Raw genomic sequence first — 22,615 nt, 5'->3', positions numbered from 1 at the left:
TTGATCGTGAAGTTTGCTTAGATGGTCACACAAACGTCGAATATAATCATTAACAAATTATTTATTTGTATACTAGATAACCCGTCCGTGTGTGTGTATGCATTTGTTACTCTTTCACGCAAAATTACTGGACGGATTTGGCTGAAATTTAGAATGTAGATAGATTAACACATAGGCTAATTTTTAACCTAGAAATTTAAAGAGTTCCCACGGGATTTTAAAGCTCCTATATCCACACGAACCAAGTCGTAGGCATCAGTTACAGGTGCCAATATATTGTCTGTACGGAGCGCATATTTAGACCTCCAAAGTTTGGTTTGAAGATATCTTCTTTTGCAGGTACAGTATAGACGAGACAAGCCCGGCCAAAGAATACAGTGCACACTATGAAATATTAAGCAAATATATTGAACCAACAGAAGACCAAGTTCCTTCAACGGACTCTTCTAACAGAATAGAATTATCGGGATCTTGAGAGTTCTTCGCTTTCAGTGAGAACTGATAAGTGACTAAAATAAAGACTGCTTCTATTAATTTTTGTACTGTTGTAGTTCCATATGTGAATGTCATAAATTATTTTGGACACATGAATTGTAAAATTCATTATTAGTAAAATATACCTGTTTACTTATTGTGAAAATAATAATAATTTTGTAGTTTTATTTACGTTTTAAAAAAATCTCTAGTAAGTTTATTTGCAGCTTTTTAGTTTTGGTCGAATTAAGTAACACCCACTCCCAAACTTTTCGTCCGGCGTCATTCAATAAAATTCAGAGCTTCCTACCTAAGTTTTCTGGATATAACCTTAATTATTGTCTCCGACTTCATTTACACAATTTCGATTTTCGGTTTCCCATCGTGAAACTCAAATCAAAACAAAACATTAATTATTTCCCTGAAATCCACAAATCTTTGTTGTGCTGTGTTTGGTTAGATCTAATGGCATATCTATCTACAATATATGAGATCAAAAGTGGTTGTCCTTGCCAGATTTTGTCGATGTGTGTTAAGGACAAATTGATAAAATCTAGCAAGGACAACTACATTTCAAATTCTGATAAATCGCGTGAAGTTGAGTCCACACCAAACAAAACATAAGTACTTAAACAATTGCGCTCAATTCTCGAAACTAGGTCCTAAAGTCAACGTTTAATCGACAATTTATTGATAAAGAAGTCTAGAATCTGGTGGTTAAATTACTAAGGAAAACATAAATCGGGGAAAAAGCTTTTTAATTAAAAGAGCCAATCAAAGCACTTTTCAAACAACAAATCAAACATTAAACTAAAAAAATCAATTCAATTGATAAAACTTGCTTTATTAAATTTATTTTGATAAGAATACATAGGTACATTCATTTATTAGATACCTACTAAATTTTGTGTTAAGTACAATTTTAAATATCACATCGAAGCCTACCTGAAGGTAAGTTGTAACATAATATTTAGGAACACACATTGGGCTTGTTTTACCATATTCGTGTTTTCTGGAACACGTAAAGCTAAATTTAGTAAAATAATATAATAATATATTCTCTAGAAGAGTAGGTATCAAATATCAGGAACCTATTAATTTAGAAAAAGTAGGTATACATCCTAGGCACCTAACCTATTCAAATGCTAATTATAACCACGCCTCTTCCCGGAAAAATTGCAGAGCGTTGTTTATAGGAAAACACTAAGAAAACAAAAATTTGTTTCATATTTTTTCAACTCGCGTAGTTTTTTTTTTTTGCATACCCAGCTTATAAAGAACACGAAATTCTTATCGGAAAGAGGCGTACCTGTGACTTCGTTCTATATTCTCCTGACTTTTAATCAGCGGTACGAACTCCACAAATGATACCTCCTTGCAGTCCTTGCACTCAACCTGTCTTTTTATCTGATACTAGGTGACGCGCCCCGACATCCCTCGAGGGAATTTAGTGGATTCAACGCTATAGAGAACTCGAAGGTTACTACAGGTCAACCTACGTAGATATTCCTGTAGCATCCATCAAATTCTCCTTCCTATCTATGTGTATATCGAGTATGTCCCTGATATTTTTACTAAGAGGCAAGATCTGCTTGTTATCTTAAGCCAATATTAGTTGAATGTCAATCAACATTCTCAACGTCTAATGGGGAATCACATCTACTGCCATTAGAATCATCTGACGTGCTGCTATAAGACTGACTGAGATACTTATTTGCTACACTAGTACTCTCTCCAAAATTATTGATGTCACTTCTGATGTTATATGAATTGTGTGTTACTTCTACAAAGTTATTGATTCCATGTGGCCTGATATTAAATGAAGTATGTAAAGCTTGATTGTTGGTTGGAATCCATGGGTTTGAAGTGGTGGGGGGTGAAGCGGTTGATGGTAGAGTCACTGCGCGAGGTGGTGTAATGGATCCTGATTTTTCTCTTCTTTCACGAGCTCTTCTGTTTTGGAACCATATTTTTATCTGTGAAAAAAATTGACCAATACTAAAATATATCTTTAACTAGATGATACCTACCCCCGACTCCATCCGCGTGGCTTTAGAATTTTAAAAATCTCGTGCGAACTTTGATTTCTTGAGATAATAAATTGCTTAGGTCCCCGGGATGCAAGCTGTATCAGTACCAAATTTCGTCAAAATCGGTTAAAAACGGATGGGCCGTGAAAAGGTTACAGACAGACAACGGACTTCGTCTGTGGTGGCGTTTGCTGGCGCGCGTGTTTTGCCTTTTTGGAGTGTTTTTTTGTTAGAAGTGGCCGGTTTTTGTGTTCTGCTGGTGTTTATTGGTGGTGGAACTGACTGGGAAGCGCTCTATAGGGGCACCGCGTGTATATCGGCGGGCGCCGGCACAGACGAAGTCCATACTTATACATGTAGTTTACCTAACTTAAATAACTACAAACTTGACATTGGCTAATCAGTGTAAAGCCAGACGAGAGAGAAAAATAAAAGACAGACAACATACTTTATTAAGTTATTAAATACCTAGTTAACCTCACATTATTTGCAAAATTTAATTACGTGCGTGTAGGTATTATGCTAAATGAGATATTTCGACGAGAAACCTGCCAATCTGCCAGCGTGACAGACTATGGCAAACCTTCTCATTCTGAGAGGATACCCGTTCTCAGTAGTGTGACGGGGATGGGTTGACCATGATGATGATACTAACCCGATCGTCTCGAAGTTGCAACGCGGCTGCCAGGGCTCGCAGCGCCGGTGGGGCGAGGTAGGGCGCCCGCGCATACGCTGCCTCCAGCGCCGCCGCCTGCGCGCCCGTGAACGGCACCCGCGCGTGCCGGCCCGAGCGACGCGCGCGGCAGGCGTTGGATGCACCTGATAGTACAAAAAAAAATTCCAAATCGGTCCAGGGGTCTTTGAGTAATCGGGGAACATAGGTACATAAAAAAAAAAAAAAAGATCCCGACGAATTGAGAACCTCCTCCTTTTTTGGAAGTCGGTTAAAAATACGAGTAGTTATGGCTAAGGCTGAGATCTATAGATCTAATTTGAATTTGTTCAGACTTAAGACACTGTTAAAACGAGACAGCGTTATACCGTTGGCATAAATCTGTCTCGTTTTCATCATCATCATCATCGCGTGCCTTCTTCGAAACGAAGTTTGGCGATCATCATCCGAAAAGCTTCTCTATTAAAAGCCGCCTCTTTCAACTTCGGGTAACTAAGCCTTGTCCACCCCCTTATATCGTCCAACCATTTGCGTCTTTGGCAACCTTGAGCTCTTTTGCCTGCAATTCTCCCTTCCAACACTAATCTTGGGAATGAGAATTTTTAATTTTTTAGAATCGTCTCGTTTTAGCTGAAACTTAAGTCTGAGCAAAGTCAAAGTGCGCTCTATAGATAACAACCTTAGAGCGGTTACGCACTCACCCGATCTGAGTACGTGAAAATACGGGTATAAAAAAGTCGGACCGAACTCAGATATTGCTTACGCACTAATGCTATCTCTGATCCATATCCAAGCTATTCAGTGGACACCTTTGACAAATCTACGTCATATGTCCAATTTGAATCCGAGGCAATCCGAGATGTTCTCACGGATGACGGAGAGAACTCGGATGACGGAATGTAGAGCTAGTGCGTACTGCGTAACGGCCGGTTCACACATGTCTCCGTTTTACTGTTCCGTTTTATCGTGTACGTTTTTTTTTCGTCGATGGCGTATGTAGTTGTATGAGCGACTTCACACATGGCACAGTATTCTGTATACAGTAAACAATATCGTTCCGTAAAAAAATTACATTCCGTTTTGTCATCGAATACTGGACGACGGAACAGTAAAAATATACGGATACGTAGAATTTTAACGGATAGATCCATCCTTGTAGAATAGCGGCGATATACAGCGAGTTTTCTGTTCACACATCGCATCCAGTAATGACGGATCCGTTGAACGTTATACGGTGCCTATGTGTGAACACAGCATAAATTTATGACGTATCCATTAAAAGCGTACCAGTAAAACGGACTCCCATGTGTGAACGGGCCGTAAGTTACAGCCTACAATACAAATAGTTCTCTTTATTTGTATGGATTAATTCATTAAAAATAAGAAAACTAAAGTTCTAACGTGGAAGTCTCGGTGGCTGGTATCGTGTGCAGCACAACCAGCTCGGGGCTTCATCACTGCACTCCCGACTGGAATCCTCACTCAAAATCCTTTCTATACTAAAATCTGAACTACCACACTTTGCACTCGACACTGGAGATAAATTCATGGTCGCAACTTCCGAAACTACTGAGAGATGTTTCGAATTGTTGTCTAAATAAAAGCTTGTATACATGGGGGTGGGTTTTTATTAAGTCACGCCTCTTATTTGTAAATTTCGGGGTTGTTTGATGCTTCCCCTAATTTGTTAACAGTCAAGATCCCTATCTATGAATGGGTAGCACGCACCAATGGGCCCACAAGTGTTGTGACTGGTTCATTCAAACGCAACTAGAATTGAATGGAGAAATTGATACAGTTTGCACACAAAAGGATGTTATTACTTTAAGGGTATGTGGGAAAATTAATTTGTTACTTGTATTATATTACCTTTGTTGGAGTAATGTAAGTTGATACTGGATTGAGATTGCTAATTAAAATGTTATTAACTTTTGCCATAGATACTTATTATGGACATGTGGTCATGAATGGTTCTCTCGAGTTTAACTAGTTAATACTTATCCGGATTAATGTGTGGCACATATCATTTGTTGTACTTTAATCAGATATAAATATTATGAATGGTAGGTACCCATTTTTGACGGCTTCGTTGGATGACGAGGACCTGGGTTTGATTCCATGGATTCTATAAGGAATGAATCCATCTAGCAGCCTGTACGCGTCCACGGCTTGACGAAGGCCTTTTGTAGAGCATCCCCCTACGCTCTCGCCTCATCTTTCACTTCCCACCACTCTAGGAATTCCCATGCCATGCCACCAGTTCTGTGCTAGGCAGATTATGGTGCCTACTCGTAAAAGAAATATTGGAGGGAATCTACATACCTACCTCTTTTACTTATATCTACTTATCTCAAGAAATCTGGGATAGATCTTAGCTAAAGAAATCCTACTTTGCAGCAGCTCTCCCTCCCATTTTATTGAATTGGGCAAGTTAGTCTTGGACAAAACAGAACAGTAGCGGCAGAATAACTGACTTTTAGACTAATAAAATGAAGTAAAGACCTTGGAGTATAAAAACGATGTCGATTAGATAAAACAGAATGCAGGAAGTCTTCCAAGTCTATACCTATTGCAAAATTGAGTAGTTAGATTTGTTATTATAAGTACATAATTTATAATAATAACTAAAAAAGCTTATGTACCTACACTTCCTTTCTTGTTTTATGCAAGAATGTCTATTTACGTACAGCATTGTATCGAAATGAGTTGCCGATTATTTTTTCATAACAAATTAGATACGAATATGTGGCAGGCCTGCATATTTAACGTGTGGGATTGTTTGGGATCCTATTAGAGTTTTAACACTTCAAAATTACAATAAAATACTAGGTCTTTTAAAAAATGAAGTCCTACACATTCGTTAAAATAGAGACCTAATTCGGAATTCTGACCATCAAACGTAAAAAGGTCAGTTATCCTGGGACTTAGTCTCAAACATGACCAGAAAGTATTTACCAGACTTTTATACCATCGTGTAGGGCAAAATTGAAGGAAAGAGAAGCATCGGTAAAAGAAGAAAATCGTATCTTAGGAACATCCGAGAAGACCGGGATAACCTATAGTCACTTTTCCGTTTCGCGAAAGATAGGAAATTGTATGTTAAGATGACGGCCAACCTCCAAAAGTAGAGACGCACGAGAACAAGTGTAAATTAAAAATTTATAACACCCCTGACAAAAGGTTACAGTGACTAGAAAAGAGCTGATAACTTTCAAACGGCTGAACCGATTTTCTTGGATTATAGCTGTTGGAACTGGCTGTAAACTAAATTGTTTATATTTAAATATATTCTTATTTTTTTTCTAAAATCCTTTTGTTTTACGTTCGATAACTTTTTACTTCACTTCAAATATATATCTCAAACAGGACGTCCAAGCTTTTCTTTTTACTGATATTTTTCCTATAAATTCAAAATATCCCAACACGTTATCAGCACGAAGGGCTCTTGGGAAAAATCATAAGTGGAAAAGTGGTGTTAATTGTCCAGTGTTGCTATATTTGTTGCGAACAAGGAAAATCATATTTAGATATTTTTCTTTCCAAATGTCGCAAGCAAGCGGAGATATAAGTGGTAACAAGATGTTACATTCGTCGTCAGTTCCTCCTTTTAGTCTTAAAAATAGAGAAGGATATCCAACTTGGAAATTTAAAATGCGGAATTATTTACTGCATGAGGACCTTTGGTTTCCTATAGATGGGTATCCAGAAGGAGATACGACCGCTGCACCAATTAAGGTAAAGAATGACGCTAAGGCTCTGGCTAAAATATGCTTAACATTAGACGGTGTAGCGATTACACATGTAAGATGTGCAAAAACTGCAGCCGAAGCATGGGAAGCCCTGAAGGCAGCTTTTGAGGATAAAGGTATGGGCCGAAGGCTAGCATTAGAGCGTAAGCTTTATAGATTAAGTCTTTCAGACTTTGAAAATATTGAACAATATATAGATGCAGTTCTGTCAACGGCACAAGACCTAGCTGACATAGACAAAGTAATAGAAGATAAATCGATTGCAGCTATATTACTAGGAGGTCTCACATCGAAATATGAGCCATTGATTATGGCACTTGAAAACTGCAACATCGATATTACTTCCGATTTGGTCAAAACAAAACTATTAAATGAAATGTCTAAAAATGACACCATACCAACAAATACAGTTTTCCAGGCCAAAGGAATGAAATCCAAACCAAATAAAATGATTATTTGCTATGACTGTAACTTGCCAGGGCATAAACGCCCGGATTGCCCTCAGCGACGTAATAAAGAAAAAATAAGTGTAGCAAATGAAGTCACGGATTTGGTCACAGCACTTACTGCTAATTTTTCAAATAAGGATGTTTGGTACGTAGATTCTGGGGCTACAAAACATATGACTTTCAGAAAAGATTGGTTCCGGGACATTAGGTCAATGAATACTGGAAATATAACTGTTGCAAATGGTGAAAGCGTTAAATGCTGTGGAATAGGAAATATTTCTATTAAGACACCTGGTGATGTATTAAAAACAATAAGTGATGTTGCCCTAGTACCAGATTTAAAGGCTAATTTACTATCAGTACAGAAAGTTATTGATAAAGGTTTTGTATGTGTTTTCGACAAAAGTGGATGTAGTTTTTATAAAAATGATACTTTTTGTGTTTCAGGTGATTCTGTCCTTCATGCTTCGCCCTGTGGTGGACTGTACATAGTTGATGGTACTGTTAATATTCCACCTAAGATGAATAGTGAAAATATTGCGTACGAGGTGCACACTGACTGTCTGAGCAAGTATCAGCTCTGGCATAAACGGTTAGGACACTTATGTCGCATAGGCATGAATCAATTGAAGAATCATCAGGTAGGAGTAGATTTTACTAAGGTTGATAAAAATAGTTGCATCGCTTGCGTAAAAGGCAAACAAGCCAGAAAACCGTTTAAAAATGTAGCGTATAATAGGGCGTCATCACCTTTAGAACTAATCCATAGTGATTTATGCGGACCAATGTCCACGACATCTTTTCAAGGAAACGTTTATGTTTTAACTTTCATAGATGATTATACTCGCAAGATTTTTGCTTATTTTTTATCTTCTAAAACTGAGGTAAAGAATAAATTTTTATTATTTCGAGCTCTAGTTGAGAAACAATTAGGTTTTCAAATAAAGGCTCTTAGAACCGATGGAGGAAAAGAATATGTAAATAAAGAGTTTTCTGATTATCTTTCTTCAAATGGTATTGAGCACCAAGTAACAACACCTTATAGTCCGCAGCAAAACGGAGTTGCAGAACGAACGAACCGTACAATAACGGAAAAGGCAAGATCAATGTTGGCCGAAAGCTCACTCTCTAATGCATACTGGCAAGATGCTTTCCAAGTTGCTGTTTATTTGAAAAATAGGTCCCCTCATCGAGCTTTGAGTGGCAAAATACCTTATGATAAGTGGAGTGGTCGACAAAGTGATCTAAGTCACTTAAGAGTATTTGGATGTCGAGCTCTAGTACATATACCTTCATGTAATAGAAGGAAACTAGATTTAAAAGCAGAGGAAGCAATTTTCGTTGGCTACTCGGAAGATCCTAATACTTATGTTTTTCGGGATCCTGCAAATCCAAGACGTATTATTAAGTCAAGAGATGCAAATTTTTTTGAGAATTGTTTTACAAATTTAAAGGAAAATGCATCAAAACCTATAGTTCAAAATACGGAGTCAGTATTACTATTCGAAGAACATACTGAACCTGATGATGATCAATTTTATGATTGTGTTGATTGTTGTAGTCCAGAAGGAGAATCATCTGTTCCTGTGAACATGGATAAAGAGTCTCTTTGTATTGAACAAACGCAAGTAAGTAATGAACCCAGATACCCATCTAGAAATAGAAAGCCACCTGATTTTTTAACTTATCACGTCTCTACTGATGTTGATTCAGGTGAACCAACAAACTATTCTGAAGCTGTACATTCAGAAGATGGTAAAAAATGGGATTTAGCAATGACTGATGAATACAATTCACTAATGAAGTTAAATACCTGGGAGTTAGTAGACAGACCAAATAAAAAAGTTATTCCCTGCAAATGGGTTTATAAGCATAAGAAGGATGCTTATGGCAATATAACCAAGTATAAGGCAAGGCTAGTGGTCAAAGGTTTTAATCAAACAAAAGATATAGATTATCATGAGACGTTTGCGCCTGTGATTCGTCATTCTTCCCTGCGTACTTTGTTTGCATTGGCAGCAGAAGAAAATCTTAAAATGAGACATTTGGATGTTGATACAGCATTTCTTTATGGAGATTTGGAAGAAGAAGTATTTATGGAACAACCTCTTGGTTTTTGTGTGAAAGGCCAAGAAGACAGGGTTTGCCGGCTTCGAAAATCTCTATATGGTCTCAAACAGGCACCTCGTGCTTGGAACAAAAAATTGAATGAAGTCCTTTCAAAAATAGGTTTTGTAGGAACTTCTTCGGAGCCTTGTGTATTTACGAAACTTTTTGGTGATGAATTTGTTATTTTGGGTGTCTACGTGGATGACATAATTGTCTTTTATAATTCTGACGTGACGTTTGACATTGTTAAAAATGACTTGTCAAGATATTTTAGTTTGAAAGATCTTGGCAATTTGAAGTCATATTTAGGATTACAAATAGAAAGGAATCAAAATTACATAAAAGTTAGTCAATCTAATTATATATTGTCCATATTGGACAAATTTAATATGAGTGAATGCAAGTCGGCTAGTACTCCTTTAGCTCACAACAAATTAGAACGAAACGTTAGTGGTGAGTCATTGCTGCTGCCTTACAGAAATCTAATAGGATGCCTTATGTTCTTGGCAGTCAATACACGTCCTGATATAGCATTTGCAACGAGCTACTTAAGCCAATTCAATACGTGTTTTTCAACGGAACATTGGAAAGCAGCAAAAAGGATTCTTCAATATTTGAAGGGTACACTAGAGTATTCCTTAATATATAGGAAAACTGGAAAGCCGTTAACAGGGTATGCAGATGCTGATTGGGCAAATTGTCCAATTGACAGAAAGTCTTACACGGGCTATGTCTTCAAATTAGCTGGTGGACCAGTGTCTTGGGAATCAAAGAAACAACCAACTGTTGCTCTGTCATCCACTGAAGCTGAGTACATGGCTCTTACTGCAGCAACTAAAGAAGCCTGTTATTTACGTAAATTTATAGAGGATATTACCGGTAAGATATCTACAATTAAGATATTGTCAGATAGTCAGAGTGCACTAAACTTAGCTCACAATCCTGTGCACCATAGCAGGACGAAGCATATTGACACTCGTTTTCATTTTATACGAGAAAAAGTTAGTAATAATACAATTATTTTAGACTATATGAAAAGTTGTGATACACCCGCAGATATTCTTACCAAACCACTTGGGCCTATCGCAACTAGTAGAATTATAGGTAGTTTAGGTCTTAGTTAGTTTTTTATTTTTTTTGTTCCTGTGTGTTGATATGTTAAGTTTTTTTTTTTGTAAGACAATTTAGTTTAAAGGGGGATGTTGGAACTGGCTGTAAACTAAATTGTTTATATTTAAATATATTCTTATTTTTTTTCTAAAATCCTTTTGTTTTACGTTCGATAACTTTTTACTTCACTTCAAATATATATCTCAAACAGGACGTCCAAGCTTTTCTTTTTACTGATATTTTTCCTATAAATTCAAAATATCCCAACAATAGCTAAGAGCACTCTCGATCGCGCCACCTTTCAAACAAAAAAAAAACTAAATTAAAATTGGTTTATTAGTTTAGGAGCTACGATGCCACAGATAGATACACAGATACGTAGATACACAGATATATACGTCAAACTTATAACACCTCTCTTTTTGGGTCGGGGGTAAATAATAAAAAAAGTCTTTTATAATAACTACTAAAGGCATAACGCATAACTGGGTAGGTTCGTGCGATAGTGGAGCGGTGCTGGACGGATCTGCATGGCGATTCAGAACACTTCGATTCGGTAAGTTATCGTACGATAAGATGTATATTCAACATAGAAACGTACTTATGATAACTTTCCGAATCGATGTGTTCTGAATTGCCCTGCTGATGATGCAACGCAAGAGCTCCCTGATTCGTCAACTTGTGACAACTGTCACCCTCCCGCACCGCTCCACTTCCGCAGGAACCTACTCAGCTGCTATGGGCTATACCTATAGTAACCTACTTGTTTTAGCATCAAAATGATTGCAAACAGATGCATACCGCAGTTCAGCGTTATCTTATTGCGGGCATCTCTAGTGGCAATTGTAACTCAATTGTTACGATTATATAGGATTACAATCCGCATTGTATCTCTATATCTATGCGGTCCTTGTGCTTAAACCAAATAATGCCACTTGAATGTTCAAATACCAACAAATCGTACCAATGCACGCACAAGTTCGAAAGATGTCCCTAAATGTAAATTGCCGACTCTAAAAGATTCCCAACGCATTTTATGAAAAACGCCAATAGTTACCTACCTATTATAGATAGGCTGTCGATAAAATGCAGACTATGATTTATAATAGGTAAGTACGATATAACAATAATAAAAGTGTAAATTAAAAATTTATAACACCCCCCACAAGTGAAGGTTTCAGTAACTAGAAAAGAGCTTTCAAACGGCTGAACCGATTTTCTTGGATTATAGCTATGAAAACTCTCGATCAAGCCACCTTTCAAGCAAAAAAAACTAAATTAAAATCGGTTCATTCGTTTAGGAGCTACGATGCCACAGACAGATACACACGTCAAACTTATAACACCCCTCTTTTTGGGTCGGGGTTAATAAAATACAGATCCACACAGATACAGACAGACAGACAGACAACGAAGTGATCCCATAAGGGTTCCGTTTTTCCTTTTGAGGTACGGAACCCAAAAAAACACTAGGTAATTTAATAAGCTGAACGGCATTGAGAAGAACCGTAGGAATTGTAGTGACAATTTTTTTCTACTAATGATCTATCTGAACTAATCAATCGATTACAACACCTATTCATCTGGGAATTAAAAAATTGTCAAAAAAGCGGAAAAGCCTTAGCCATTGTTATTATAGACTTTGTTACTATGCTAATAAGGTCGAAAATCAGCCTTCCGACAATCAAGGCTGTATTTTATCTTACTTACGTACCTACTGCAGTTAATAGCACACATAACGGTCCCACCAGCCGGCAGTGGCGACTGGCAATCAGTTTATTGTTGTTCATGATCACGCAAGTTACTCATTTGTTTCCGAAAAATATAAATAAAGTAAAAAAATTCTACGTAAAAAGGTGTCTAAGCAGATTTTAGAGGATGTCGGTGCCAGAATACATTGAATTAGAGGGCGGAGATCATTTGCCGCGCGTCGGCTTCGGCACTTGGCAGGTAGGTCAAAGACTTAGTACCAGTATAATCGACTAATAATAATAGTAGTAATAACAGGTTATGTTGTTTATTTACCTGCATTATAAATATGTATCAAGTATCTAGGTTCCTATTACTAATTGGCTTGGTTTTGCTTTCGTACCTAGCTATACTACACGACAGGTCGGGATGGCAATCGGGGTGGGAACGCCCCGCACACCCACACAGCCCTGGGTTGCGGGGCATCCTCCCGCTTCATACCGCGATTGCCATCTCGACCTGTCGCGTACTATAAAGTCAAAGTCAAAATCATTTATTCAAAGTAGGTACTATTGCACTCCTTTTGATGGCCGGAATTGTTAAATTTATACGATACTAGCTGACGCCCGCGACTTCGTCCGCGTGGATTCAGGTTTTTCGAAATCCCGTGGGAACTCTTTGGTTTTCCGGGATAAAAAGTAGCCTATGTGCTAATCCAGGATATTATCTATCTCCATTCCGAATTTCAGCCAAATCCGTCCAGTAGTTTTTGCGTGAAGGAGTAACAAACATACACACACACACACACACACACACACACATACAAACTTTCGCCTTTATAATATTAGTGTGATGTGATGGTGGTGATAATTAATTATGTAACTTAAAACTAAAGCTATAAGCAGGTACTATTAGGTTGAGATGGCAATCGCAGTATACTTAGGTGCAACTAGTAACAGACAACAGTATTTGGTGTTTTTTAAAAAATCTTGCAACTGATCTCACTCAACGTGGTAAGTGGGTATCTACTTGTCGAACCGAGATTCAAAGGCAATCGGATTGTAAAGCTGGAGGATGTTTCACACGATAGAGCTATCTTTATCAAGTGAAATGTGAACACATCGTCCATCACATGGAGAATGTATATCTACATAATATATCTAACTAGCGACCCGCCCCGGCTTCGCATGGGTGGACACTACCACGAAAAATCCTATCTATTTTCCGGGATAAAATATAGCCTATACGGATTCGGAAGAATCCCTCTAAGTAATGGTAAAAGAAATTTTGAAATCGGTCCAGTAGTTTTTGAGCCTATTCAATACAAACATACAAAAATACAAAGGTTTCCTCTTTATAATATTAGTATAGATATGGGTAGGTAGGTATACCTACATCTTTATGCAGAACCAAATAATCTGGAGTCTGGACTAGGCCCGGGCCCACAAAAATCGTAACGCCGATAATGACTACAAAACTAGGTAAGTACCTACCTTCCTACCTACTTATCTATCTATTGACTGTTTCAAAATTTCGGATTCTAATTCCTCAATCCTGATGTTTCAAATTCAAATTCAAATTCAAAATGTTTTTATTCAATTAGACTTTTACAAGTTCTTTCGAATCGTCAAAAGCATCTACCACTGGTTCGGAATGCCTTTCCTACCGAGAAGAACCAGCAAGAAACTCGGCGGATGCTCTTTTCAAAGATTTGATATACAATATTATGCCATGTATAAAAGCAATTGAAGTCCTGCGCATTGCTGGAGCGAATCGCAGGTCAAATCCACGCTTTTTTATCATTTACATAATCATCAACCTTCTTGTAACTAAGAATATTTTGTCTTACAAAAATTATGTTGTTGTAAATATATTGAGAGGCTACGGTAAGGATACCTATTTCCTTAAATTTTTCTCGAAGTGAATCGCGTGGTTTTAAGTTATAAATTGCGCGTATTGCCCTTTTTTGTAATACAAAAATTCTCCCAATATCTGCCGCTCTACCCCATGCTGTAAAAAGCGTGGTAAAAGTCACCAGGATATTGACCTCGAAACGAGATAGGAGTAAGTAAATAAGTTATCAAGAACGAAACATAACTACCTACCTAAACTTTGTATGTACTTAGCTCTGCGTAGGTAATAAACATTCCACGTTGTTATGACTTAGTAGGTGGTAACATTGACATCGAGTACCTAAGTTTATGCTATTATCTGGACTAACAACCGAAATCTTTCTGTGAGAAAATTTACGAAGAGGTAAAGGTATGAAGGGTGAATGACCTCATGAGAAAACTCCCAGACCTTAAATAAAAGGCACTTAGTTCAGCTGATTATTATCTGTGCGTCACTGACTAGGTATACCTACTAGAGATAATAATTTTTATAATTACTTATTAATTACACAGGTAACTAGATGCTTGTAGGAATAATTCAGAGGTCCGGAGTTGACATAATATGAAACTGGTTTCCTGCATGAATGATATTTTACCAGTTTTGTATCTATATTATTTGATAATACCTACCTAGTAACTATGAATAAGTAGGCTGCAAGCATCTACAATTTAGTGCTTAAATTGTGTGCCTGATCGCGTGGATTAAATAAATGCTAAATTATGTAGGTACCTCTCTACCTAAATACTACGATGAGAATAGAAGCATTCATTCCAGAACATTAAAAGGCTGGTGATAATGACAATGAATCCCATATCATGCAAACAAAATTTCTAAGTTTTAGATTTTATTTCACACTGTGAGCCACAAGAATCTATGATTTCTGGACGATACTGTTCATCATTTTTGTCACAGCACTCTCCACTTTGCTTTTTCGATCTTTTAGTTTCGTCACATTTAATTTTTTTCACCTTCATATGGCTTTTTATGTAGTTTTTGAAATGTTTCCACTTAGATTTGTTGAGTTTTGTGGTGGAGTCGACGATGACGCAGGGTCTATCGAAGAATCGAGTGTCAGAACAGCAGGAACATTTACCGCTGCAGGAGTACGTTTCACTCTTATCGTGGTAACCACTGGATGACGAGAGCCCTTTGGAAGTAGACGCGAAATATAAACTTTTTTCGGACCATTTTTTACCCGCATTGTGTATACTTTCGGAACAAACTTTCGAGCTCGACATAGTTTTTCAAGCAGCCACAAATCCGGCCATTGGGGGAACTCGGTAACACGTTACCCATTTTTCTTACAGTTCAGACATTCTTTGGCAATTTTGCATATCAGAAACTTGTGTACAAATAATTAATTTACTATTAAAATTACGATAAGATTTGCTACTGTTATTAAATTCAATTGAAAGAGACATGACATACATTTCAGTCATTCTTCTGTCTAAATTCCGTCATATTTTGATGTCTTATAAAAGGTCATGTGATATAAAAGTATTAAAGGTAGGTACCTACATTGCATTCTATTTGATCTTATTTTAGCAGAGTGAATGATTGAATGCGACGATGATTCAAGTAGGTATATAAGTTTGTCAGCAAAGAGTTATAAGACAATGAATCTTATACCTTCAAAATTTTTTGTTCAGCAGGATTTGAACGCTTCTTTCCGGGCTCAAATGATTTGTCTGAGGCCCACTCAGGTTACAGGCGCCTACCCTATTGGCCCATTCATGGAAGTCTTCTCTTACTCCTTTGGAAGAAATGAGGTCTTCAGGAGACCTCATTTCTTCCAAAGATATGTGAAAAATCTTCTAGGCAAGCGCGCTCCAACCTGGACCTCATCATTGGTTTACATTAAGTACCTATTCATGTCGTCAAGCGCAAGCCATCTTGAAATAAAAAAATTGAATAAATATTGGCTGTTTTTAAATTAAAACTGAATTGTCTTGAATCTCTTTGTCTGTGTCTGTGCATGTTTTAGCCAATCAGATAGACAGATAGACGTCCACTAGTGGACATTATGTCAAGGGACTGTAGCAAGGGCTCTAGGGGAATACGCCACGGCTTGCCGTCCAAATTCAGTGGTTGCCTGTGATTCGTTATGTGCTCTGTCCACCGAGTGAAGGGGCTGCCAATGCTGCGCTTTTCAGTGCGAGGTCGAACCAAATGTGCGTGAACGAATTGCCCCTTTTCCTTTGTTCAACCGTTAAGCTGTGTCAGTTACTTTTATTACGGATCTCCTTATTTCTAATTTGATCACGTAGAGAAACTCTCCATCGCCCGCCGAGTGACTCCGAAACTTTCTTGTGGCCCATAGTTAAGGCCATGTCTCGGATCCATATTAAGTAGATACCTATGTCATTACTGGCAAACACGCACTTTTCGAAGACTTTGGTCACAGGAATTTTGGATGAGACATCTCAAAATTTTCCAAACGCTGTGAAGTAGAAGTTTTAACCAATACCTAAACATTATTTTATCAGGCTCCACCAGATGTGCTCGAAAAGGCTGTGGAAGCGGCATTAGAGGCTGGATATCGCCACTTCGACTCAGCTCGCGCGTACGAAAATGAGGATGCTCTGGGTCGAGCTCTCAACCGATGGATCGGCGGAGACCCTGCTAAGAGGAAGAAGTTGTTCGTCGTGACGAAGCTGCCGCCATCAGGTAAGAATAGAATAGAATATAAATATTTTTATTTAAAAAAACTTTTACAAGTACTTTTGAATCGTCGCAAATTCTAGTTCGTAATGCCTTTCCTACCAAGAAGAACCAGCAAGAAACTCGGCGTTTGCTCTTTCCAAAGATTCCTTACAGGTAAACTAAACTAAAGATTACAAATAACCTAACTTTTATTTATGTGATTTCAGGCAATCGACCAGAATCAGTGGAGGAATATTTTGAGGCGTCCCGTCGAGACCTTGGGTTGGACTACATTGACATGTACCTGATACATGTTCCATTCGCCTTCGAACATGTGCCAGGAGACCTCCACCCCAAAAACCCCGACGGAAGTATGAAAATGGACCATTCAACAGATCTTGTAGGCGTGTGGAAAGTTAGTACTTTAATTTATGCTTCTTGGCACCAATGTTCAAATTACGCCATCCCTCTGCGACGTATTCCTCATTGCTAAGGCTCGTGGCGAGTGGCATGCACAAAGTTCAAAGCTAGGGCAGGCATTAAGTTAGGTTACCCATTTACTGGTTCATCATCATCATCATCATCATCATCAGCCTGTGGACGTCCTCTGTTGGACATAGGCCTTCCCTATATAGCGCCACCACACCCGGTCCTCAGCCTTCCTCATCCAGCCACTTCTCGCCAGCCGGTTTACTGGTTGCCATGATGAAAAATGAGCATGAAGCTACTTCAACTTGGATAAGCAGTGCTTTTATGCCTTTATGAACTAGACACGATTTGTCGTGACCCTTTTTCATAATTCATATAATGGTAGGAAGTTTCTAAGGCTAATAGAGCGTTGGATTTCCAAATCCTTTCGTACATGCGCCAAAACGTTCATATTTTATTTTTATACGTAGGTAGGTTCATTGTGAAATTATAAAAAGGATGAAACGTTAACTTTGAAATCATTTGAAATAGTTTGTTTCTATGATTTCTTTTAAACGATAATAGCTTGCTATATTATCTTAGATTATGGACTGTTAATAGTGGATGTGTGGTGATTGATAGTGGAGTAGGTACCTACTGCATGGATGTAGGAAGTAATCTAATAGTGAGTATAATAGTGACTGTAATGCTGAAGTCAACGAAGCTGGTTGTCAAGAAAAAATATTATGTCAACGTCAAGATGTACTCAACAAATCAGAAATCCAAATTATAAATGGTGATGTCGATCTTATAATCATTTGCAATAAAGACTTAATACTTACAGCTATAAACATGGGAGTATCTTTCCTGAAAGACACGGAAAATATCAGGGTCAAAGAAGAGGTTGAAGGCGAAATAAAAATGATCAACTGTGGCTTTCACAGTGGTGCTGTATACAAGGCGTGTAGTTACCCTAAATGCACTAAAACTACTGCAGCAAAGAAAGTTAAACCTAGGTTAAACATTACAAAATATGACAAATTTTCGTGGACAAAGATTTATCGATCACCAGAACTAGTAGAAAAACGCAACAGTAATGAATGTACAACCGAGTCAAATGAAACAACTTCAAAGATATGTAATAAAATGCAAGAAGAGAAAGTAGAACCAATCCTCGAACAGTCAACAGCGATACAAGTGAATACACAAACTTCAATAGCATCAATCCTGAAATCGAAGTCAAAGTTAACTATACATAAGAGAAGAACAATAATGCCATACTTATTATGTCCATGTTGCAGCGGTGAAGATGATAAATTAGAAACTAATGATATGCCGTATAACAGGCAGGATGCAACGGATTCTTATGAAAGTATCGAACTACATACTAACTCTAACAACTTACCACCACTCGATTTAGAAGCTTCTCTTATGAGTATCATGTACTTACAAAGAAACAAAAATAAAACTCTTAAAAAGTACCCAAAAATTATAAGAGCTATGATGCGAAATACATACAAAAACTTCATTTGCGTTTTCAGTTCTAATTTTGGAATTAACAAGAATATGTAAAACTGAAAGTACAGGAGAATAACCCAAATTACTCAACAGAATTTTCACATAACACTTTCATACTTTTACTTGAATCCATAAATAAGTACCTACTTGAGTTTTAGCAGGAATAGAACGTAAAGAAGAAATTAATGACAATGCCAACGCATCCATCATTTTTCAATGTCAAATTCAAGCATTTTAAACGATTAAACAAAAACAATTAAAATTTACCATGATGCCTTCTAACAATAATTTTTTAGAGCAGCCATAAAATTAAGCATAAAGCAAGAGAAATCACACACTTCCATTATGGCGGTTCTTGACTGTTTTTGATATACCCAGCCATACACCTCATATCATAAAAATTGTGCATTTCCTCTGGATTAGCTCAAGTGTTTTGAGATTACCTTTGAACAGTCATGGTAGCAACCACAACAGTTTTAAGATCATCACCCGCCGAATGCAGAGGATGCGAATACAGCCGTGCGCGCAGACGTCCGAGTCAAAGGCGAAACCGATGCATTGATAAATTCTGCCGTTTTTGTAAATATATATTCTGCTGTGGTTGTTGTAAAAAGAAAAGAAAAAGAAGACCATCTAAATCAACAAGAAGAGGGCGAAGTATAGAATGTGCGAAACGAGGCAAAGAGTCCAGAAATAGAAAGGATGAAAGGCTTACTTCAAATAAAAATGGAAACGAATTACAAACGTATTACAGCAGCGTGAAGCCAAATTCAACGTTAATCAAACCTACACATGACGTACAGGGAACTTCCTCAAAACCGTATTTTAAACAAAGATGCAACATTAATAAAAACAAACAAATAATCGGTCAACGATCTGCAAAACATGGTAAAGATGGCGCTAATATATTAAAGCAGGTATATAGCGATTGTATTAATAAAAAAGATCAACCCCAAAATTCTTCTACGAATTCATTGCAAACTCCTCCGCAAAATCCATCTTGGCAAAAGAAAAGAAAAAACAGATTTAGTTTATCAAATATATTTTTCTGTTGCTTAGGGCTAAATAAAAACCAAGGGGATAATTCGCAAGAGACGAGAAGAACAAGAACCGTAAAATTGGGAGTAAGAGGACCAGCAGCACGCAGTCATGAGTTTAACAGTCTGTACAATCCGAACTCAGTACAAAGCCTTGAGATTACTTCTCATCGTTTAACAAGATCAACCTCACGAATAACGTCAGCCGATAGTAATTTTAGTTTAAACGTGGGACCACGTTTTCCAGAAGAGGAAAGAAAATCTTCGGTCTTACCACGGAAGTTTTTTAATTTAACGAACAAAACCAAATCTAGGAAATTCAACAATTGCAGAAACTTTAAACAAACCAATGTACTTCGGATATTTAAGCAATATAGTTTTGAAACATGCTCAGTCTTATCTCCAAATATCAGTCAATACATGATACGAGACCCATCAGAAAACAATTTGTGCTCTCCTATTGACGCCATCACCAGACCAGCAAATAAGATTTGTGGTTTGGGTGAAGTTCGATTAAAAATTATGTAAATTCCTGATGCGTAAATAACTTTCGTGTTTCCATGATTGCAACTTAATGTCAGATAGGCAAAATCCAATCCAGATAGGTTGAATCCAAACCCAGCTTAGTCAGAGTCTCGATAATCCAAAATACCTAAGTAATAATAAAACGTACCTATCTAACGTATCATTAAAATATAAGATTAATTAAATACAATACAATGTTACTATTTTTAACATAAACTGTAAGCTTTTGCGTTTTGTTTATATTATTTTAACAATAAATCACAGGTTATCATTTTTGCTGCATTACTTTCATTATTTTTTTCTTTATTAGTTAACTGTACAAATTCCAAAACCAATTCATCTTTTTAAAAAAAGGGTCAATTATTTTGCTTTGTGGATTTAAAATAGGTAACACGTCCAATTCGTTAATGTTTTATATACTAGCACTGAAATACTTTTCAGAAATTGCTCAAGTTAAAGGAATCGGGTCGGGTTCGCCATGTCGGGGTATCCAATATGAACGAGGAGCAGCTAAGCAGATTGTGCGCAGTGGAGAAACCGGCTTGCTTACAAGTGGAAGTCCATGTCCTGTGCCAACAGAAACAATTGATCGCAGCTGCCAATCGGCTTGGGATACCGATCGTGGCATACTCTCCCTTGGGATCTAAGGAGTTGGCCGATGCCTTAGCTGCTAAGACAGGGTATGTTTTACTTTCCATTAGGTTAAATTCCTTTAAGATACGAGCTTTTCGATCTAAACTCAGCTTCTTGGATCTTTAAAAACTGTTGATCCACGCCGACGAAATCCTTTATTTCCTTTTCTGTTGATCAGTTCTGATGAAAGAACTACTGGGTTTTTGTCTTACTATTTGGCTAGTTCTTAAGTATTTACTTTGTAGTAAAAACTAGCTGACGCCCGTGACTTCGTCCCCGTGGATTTAGGTTTTTCGAAATCCCATGGGAACTCTTTGATTTTCCGGGATAAAAAGTAGCCTATGTGCTAATCCAGGATAATATCTATCTCCATTCCGAATTTCAGCCAAATCCGTCCAGTGGTTTTTGCGTGAAGGAGTAACAAACATACACACACACACACACATAAAGTTTCGCCTTTATAATATTAAAGTTTGAAAAAATTGCAAAGATGAAGAGCTAGGCACCTACTACGACTATTTGCCAAACTAATAAATATTTTTTTTTAATCATATCTTTGTTACAGACGTGACTATCCTAATCTTCTGGAGTTGCCGACGGTGCTGAAAATCGCAAAAGCGCATTCTCGTACGCCAGCGCAAGTGCTGTTAAGATACTTACTACAACACGGAGTAGCTTGCATCCCGAAAAGCACCAGCCCTTCAAGAATTAAGGAGGTAAAAAAAATTATTCACGAATTCTAATAAAGTTGTATGCATCCCTTATACATTTTGTACCTTTAGTTCCTCTTGTTAGGATTCCGTACCCAATAGGGGAAAAACGGAATCCCTATTAATGTCACTCTGCTGTCTGTCTGTCTGTCCATCCATCTGTCACAAGTCTCTAGCTTGTAGACGAAATGAGTTACAAACCTGAAATTTTGGTTTTTGCTGTAAGACGTTGACCCAAAACGAAATATTGAATTGGAAATTCAATTAAATTATTATTCAAGGGATCTTCCATATTACATGAAAAAGGAGCCGGAAAAAAATATTATCCTAGCATGAGGGTATCACTGTTATAGACCTCATTGAGTATCAATGAGCTCTACAGAATGATGATTGATGACTCAAGCCATTATCTTTTCTAATGTTCTTGATCAACGGCCTCGCTGGCATGTGCTATAATAATTTTTTTAAAGAATATTAGCCATGCTAATCATGACTGATACTCCCCTCTCCCCTCCAATTAAGCGTAAAGCCTGTGCCAGGAGTGGGTACGACAATAGTGCAACGGGTGGGGTTTAACCGCCTACCTTTCGGAATTCAGTCCGCTCCTCAACCGTTGAGCTATCGAGGCTTAATAATTAAGTAGGTACCTAACGAATATTCTTATCCTTCCAGAATATCTCTCTTTGGGACTTCGAGCTAACCAAAAATGAAATGCAAGAGTTGGCAGCACTAGACCGAGGGGAAAACGGACGCATCTGTGACTTTGCATTTTTTGTCGGCGCAGAGAAACACCCCGAATTTCCTTTTAAGAAATAAAGTTAAATTTCATGTCAATACCTAAATAAATTCAAGTGAAGACGATAATGTTAATTGCAAGGCTAATTTTGACGTATTTATAACTTACTTTAAGGAAAAGGCGTTTTATTTTGTTAATTAAGTAAGTATATAAATTATTTACGAATTGA

The 22,615-nt window shown here is 37.5% G+C and overlaps 3 protein-coding genes across 5 annotated transcripts in view; 2 read left to right on the top strand and 1 right to left on the bottom strand.

The window, feature by feature from the left end:
* The window catches only part of LOC123875068 (N-alpha-acetyltransferase 40), a 25,769-nt gene extending 15,721 nt beyond the window's left edge, over positions 1-10,048 (top strand). The window contains exons 5-6 of one of the 2 annotated variants that reach the window (XM_045920725.1): positions 340-471; positions 10,033-10,048. In XM_045920725.1, the coding sequence (XP_045776681.1) occupies positions 340-471; positions 10,033-10,036 (136 nt within the window). In that variant the 3' untranslated portion in view covers positions 10,037-10,048. Of the gene's footprint in view, positions 1-339; positions 650-10,032 lie in introns of those variants that run through there. The other variant, XM_045920724.1, reaches the window with a different exon arrangement.
* Positions 2,001-12,384, bottom strand: LOC123875072 (homeobox protein MSX-1-like). The gene is made up of 3 exons (XM_045920730.1): positions 12,309-12,384; positions 3,160-3,323; positions 2,001-2,450 (listed from the first exon to the last, which is right to left on the bottom strand). The coding sequence occupies exons 1-3, from the start codon at positions 12,382-12,384 to the stop codon at positions 2,097-2,099; spliced, it is 594 nt and encodes a 197-aa protein (XP_045776686.1). The 3' UTR covers positions 2,001-2,096.
* On the top strand, positions 12,340-22,615 carry LOC123875057 (aldo-keto reductase family 1 member A1-like). 2 transcript variants are annotated; one of them, XM_045920713.1, is made up of 6 exons: positions 12,340-12,544; positions 16,663-16,843; positions 17,047-17,234; positions 20,749-20,987; positions 21,506-21,656; positions 22,323-22,615. In XM_045920713.1, the coding sequence occupies exons 1-6, from the start codon at positions 12,473-12,475 to the stop codon at positions 22,464-22,466; spliced, it is 975 nt and encodes a 324-aa protein (XP_045776669.1). In that variant the 5' UTR covers positions 12,340-12,472; the 3' UTR covers positions 22,467-22,615. The 2 variants fall into 2 exon arrangements, with proteins under 2 accessions (XP_045776669.1, XP_045776668.1); XM_045920712.1 differs by lacking the exons at positions 12,340-12,544; positions 16,663-16,843; positions 17,047-17,234 and adding an exon at positions 17,965-19,662.

This window comes from Maniola jurtina, chromosome 19 (genome assembly GCF_905333055.1).
Source record: "Maniola jurtina chromosome 19, ilManJurt1.1, whole genome shotgun sequence".
NCBI classification, from domain to species: domain Eukaryota; kingdom Metazoa; phylum Arthropoda; class Insecta; order Lepidoptera; family Nymphalidae; genus Maniola; species Maniola jurtina.
Note: the sequence above shows the minus strand (reverse complement) of the source record. Positions and strands in the feature narration are given on the sequence as shown.

Excerpts from the sequence above, each read along its gene's own strand:
- LOC123875072 (XM_045920730.1), bottom strand. The coding sequence starts at position 12,384 with ATGAACAACAATAAACTGATTGCCAGTCGCCACTGCCGGCTGGTGGGA. Across the intron at positions 3,324-12,308 it reads TGTGCTATTAACTGCAGTAG|GTGCATCCAACGCCTGCCGC; the intron begins GTACGTAAGTAA and ends TTGTACTATCAG. Across the intron at positions 2,451-3,159 it reads TGCAACTTCGAGACGATCGG|ATAAAAATATGGTTCCAAAA; the intron begins GTTAGTATCATC and ends TTTTTTTCACAG.
- LOC123875057 (XM_045920712.1), top strand. The coding sequence starts at position 19,201 with ATGGTAGCAACCACAACAGTTTTAAGATCATCACCCGCCGAATGCAGA. Across the intron at positions 19,663-20,748 it reads GCGCTAATATATTAAAGCAG|AAATTGCTCAAGTTAAAGGA; the intron begins GTATATAGCGAT and ends AATACTTTTCAG. Across the intron at positions 20,988-21,505 it reads GCCTTAGCTGCTAAGACAGG|ACGTGACTATCCTAATCTTC; the intron begins GTATGTTTTACT and ends TCTTTGTTACAG.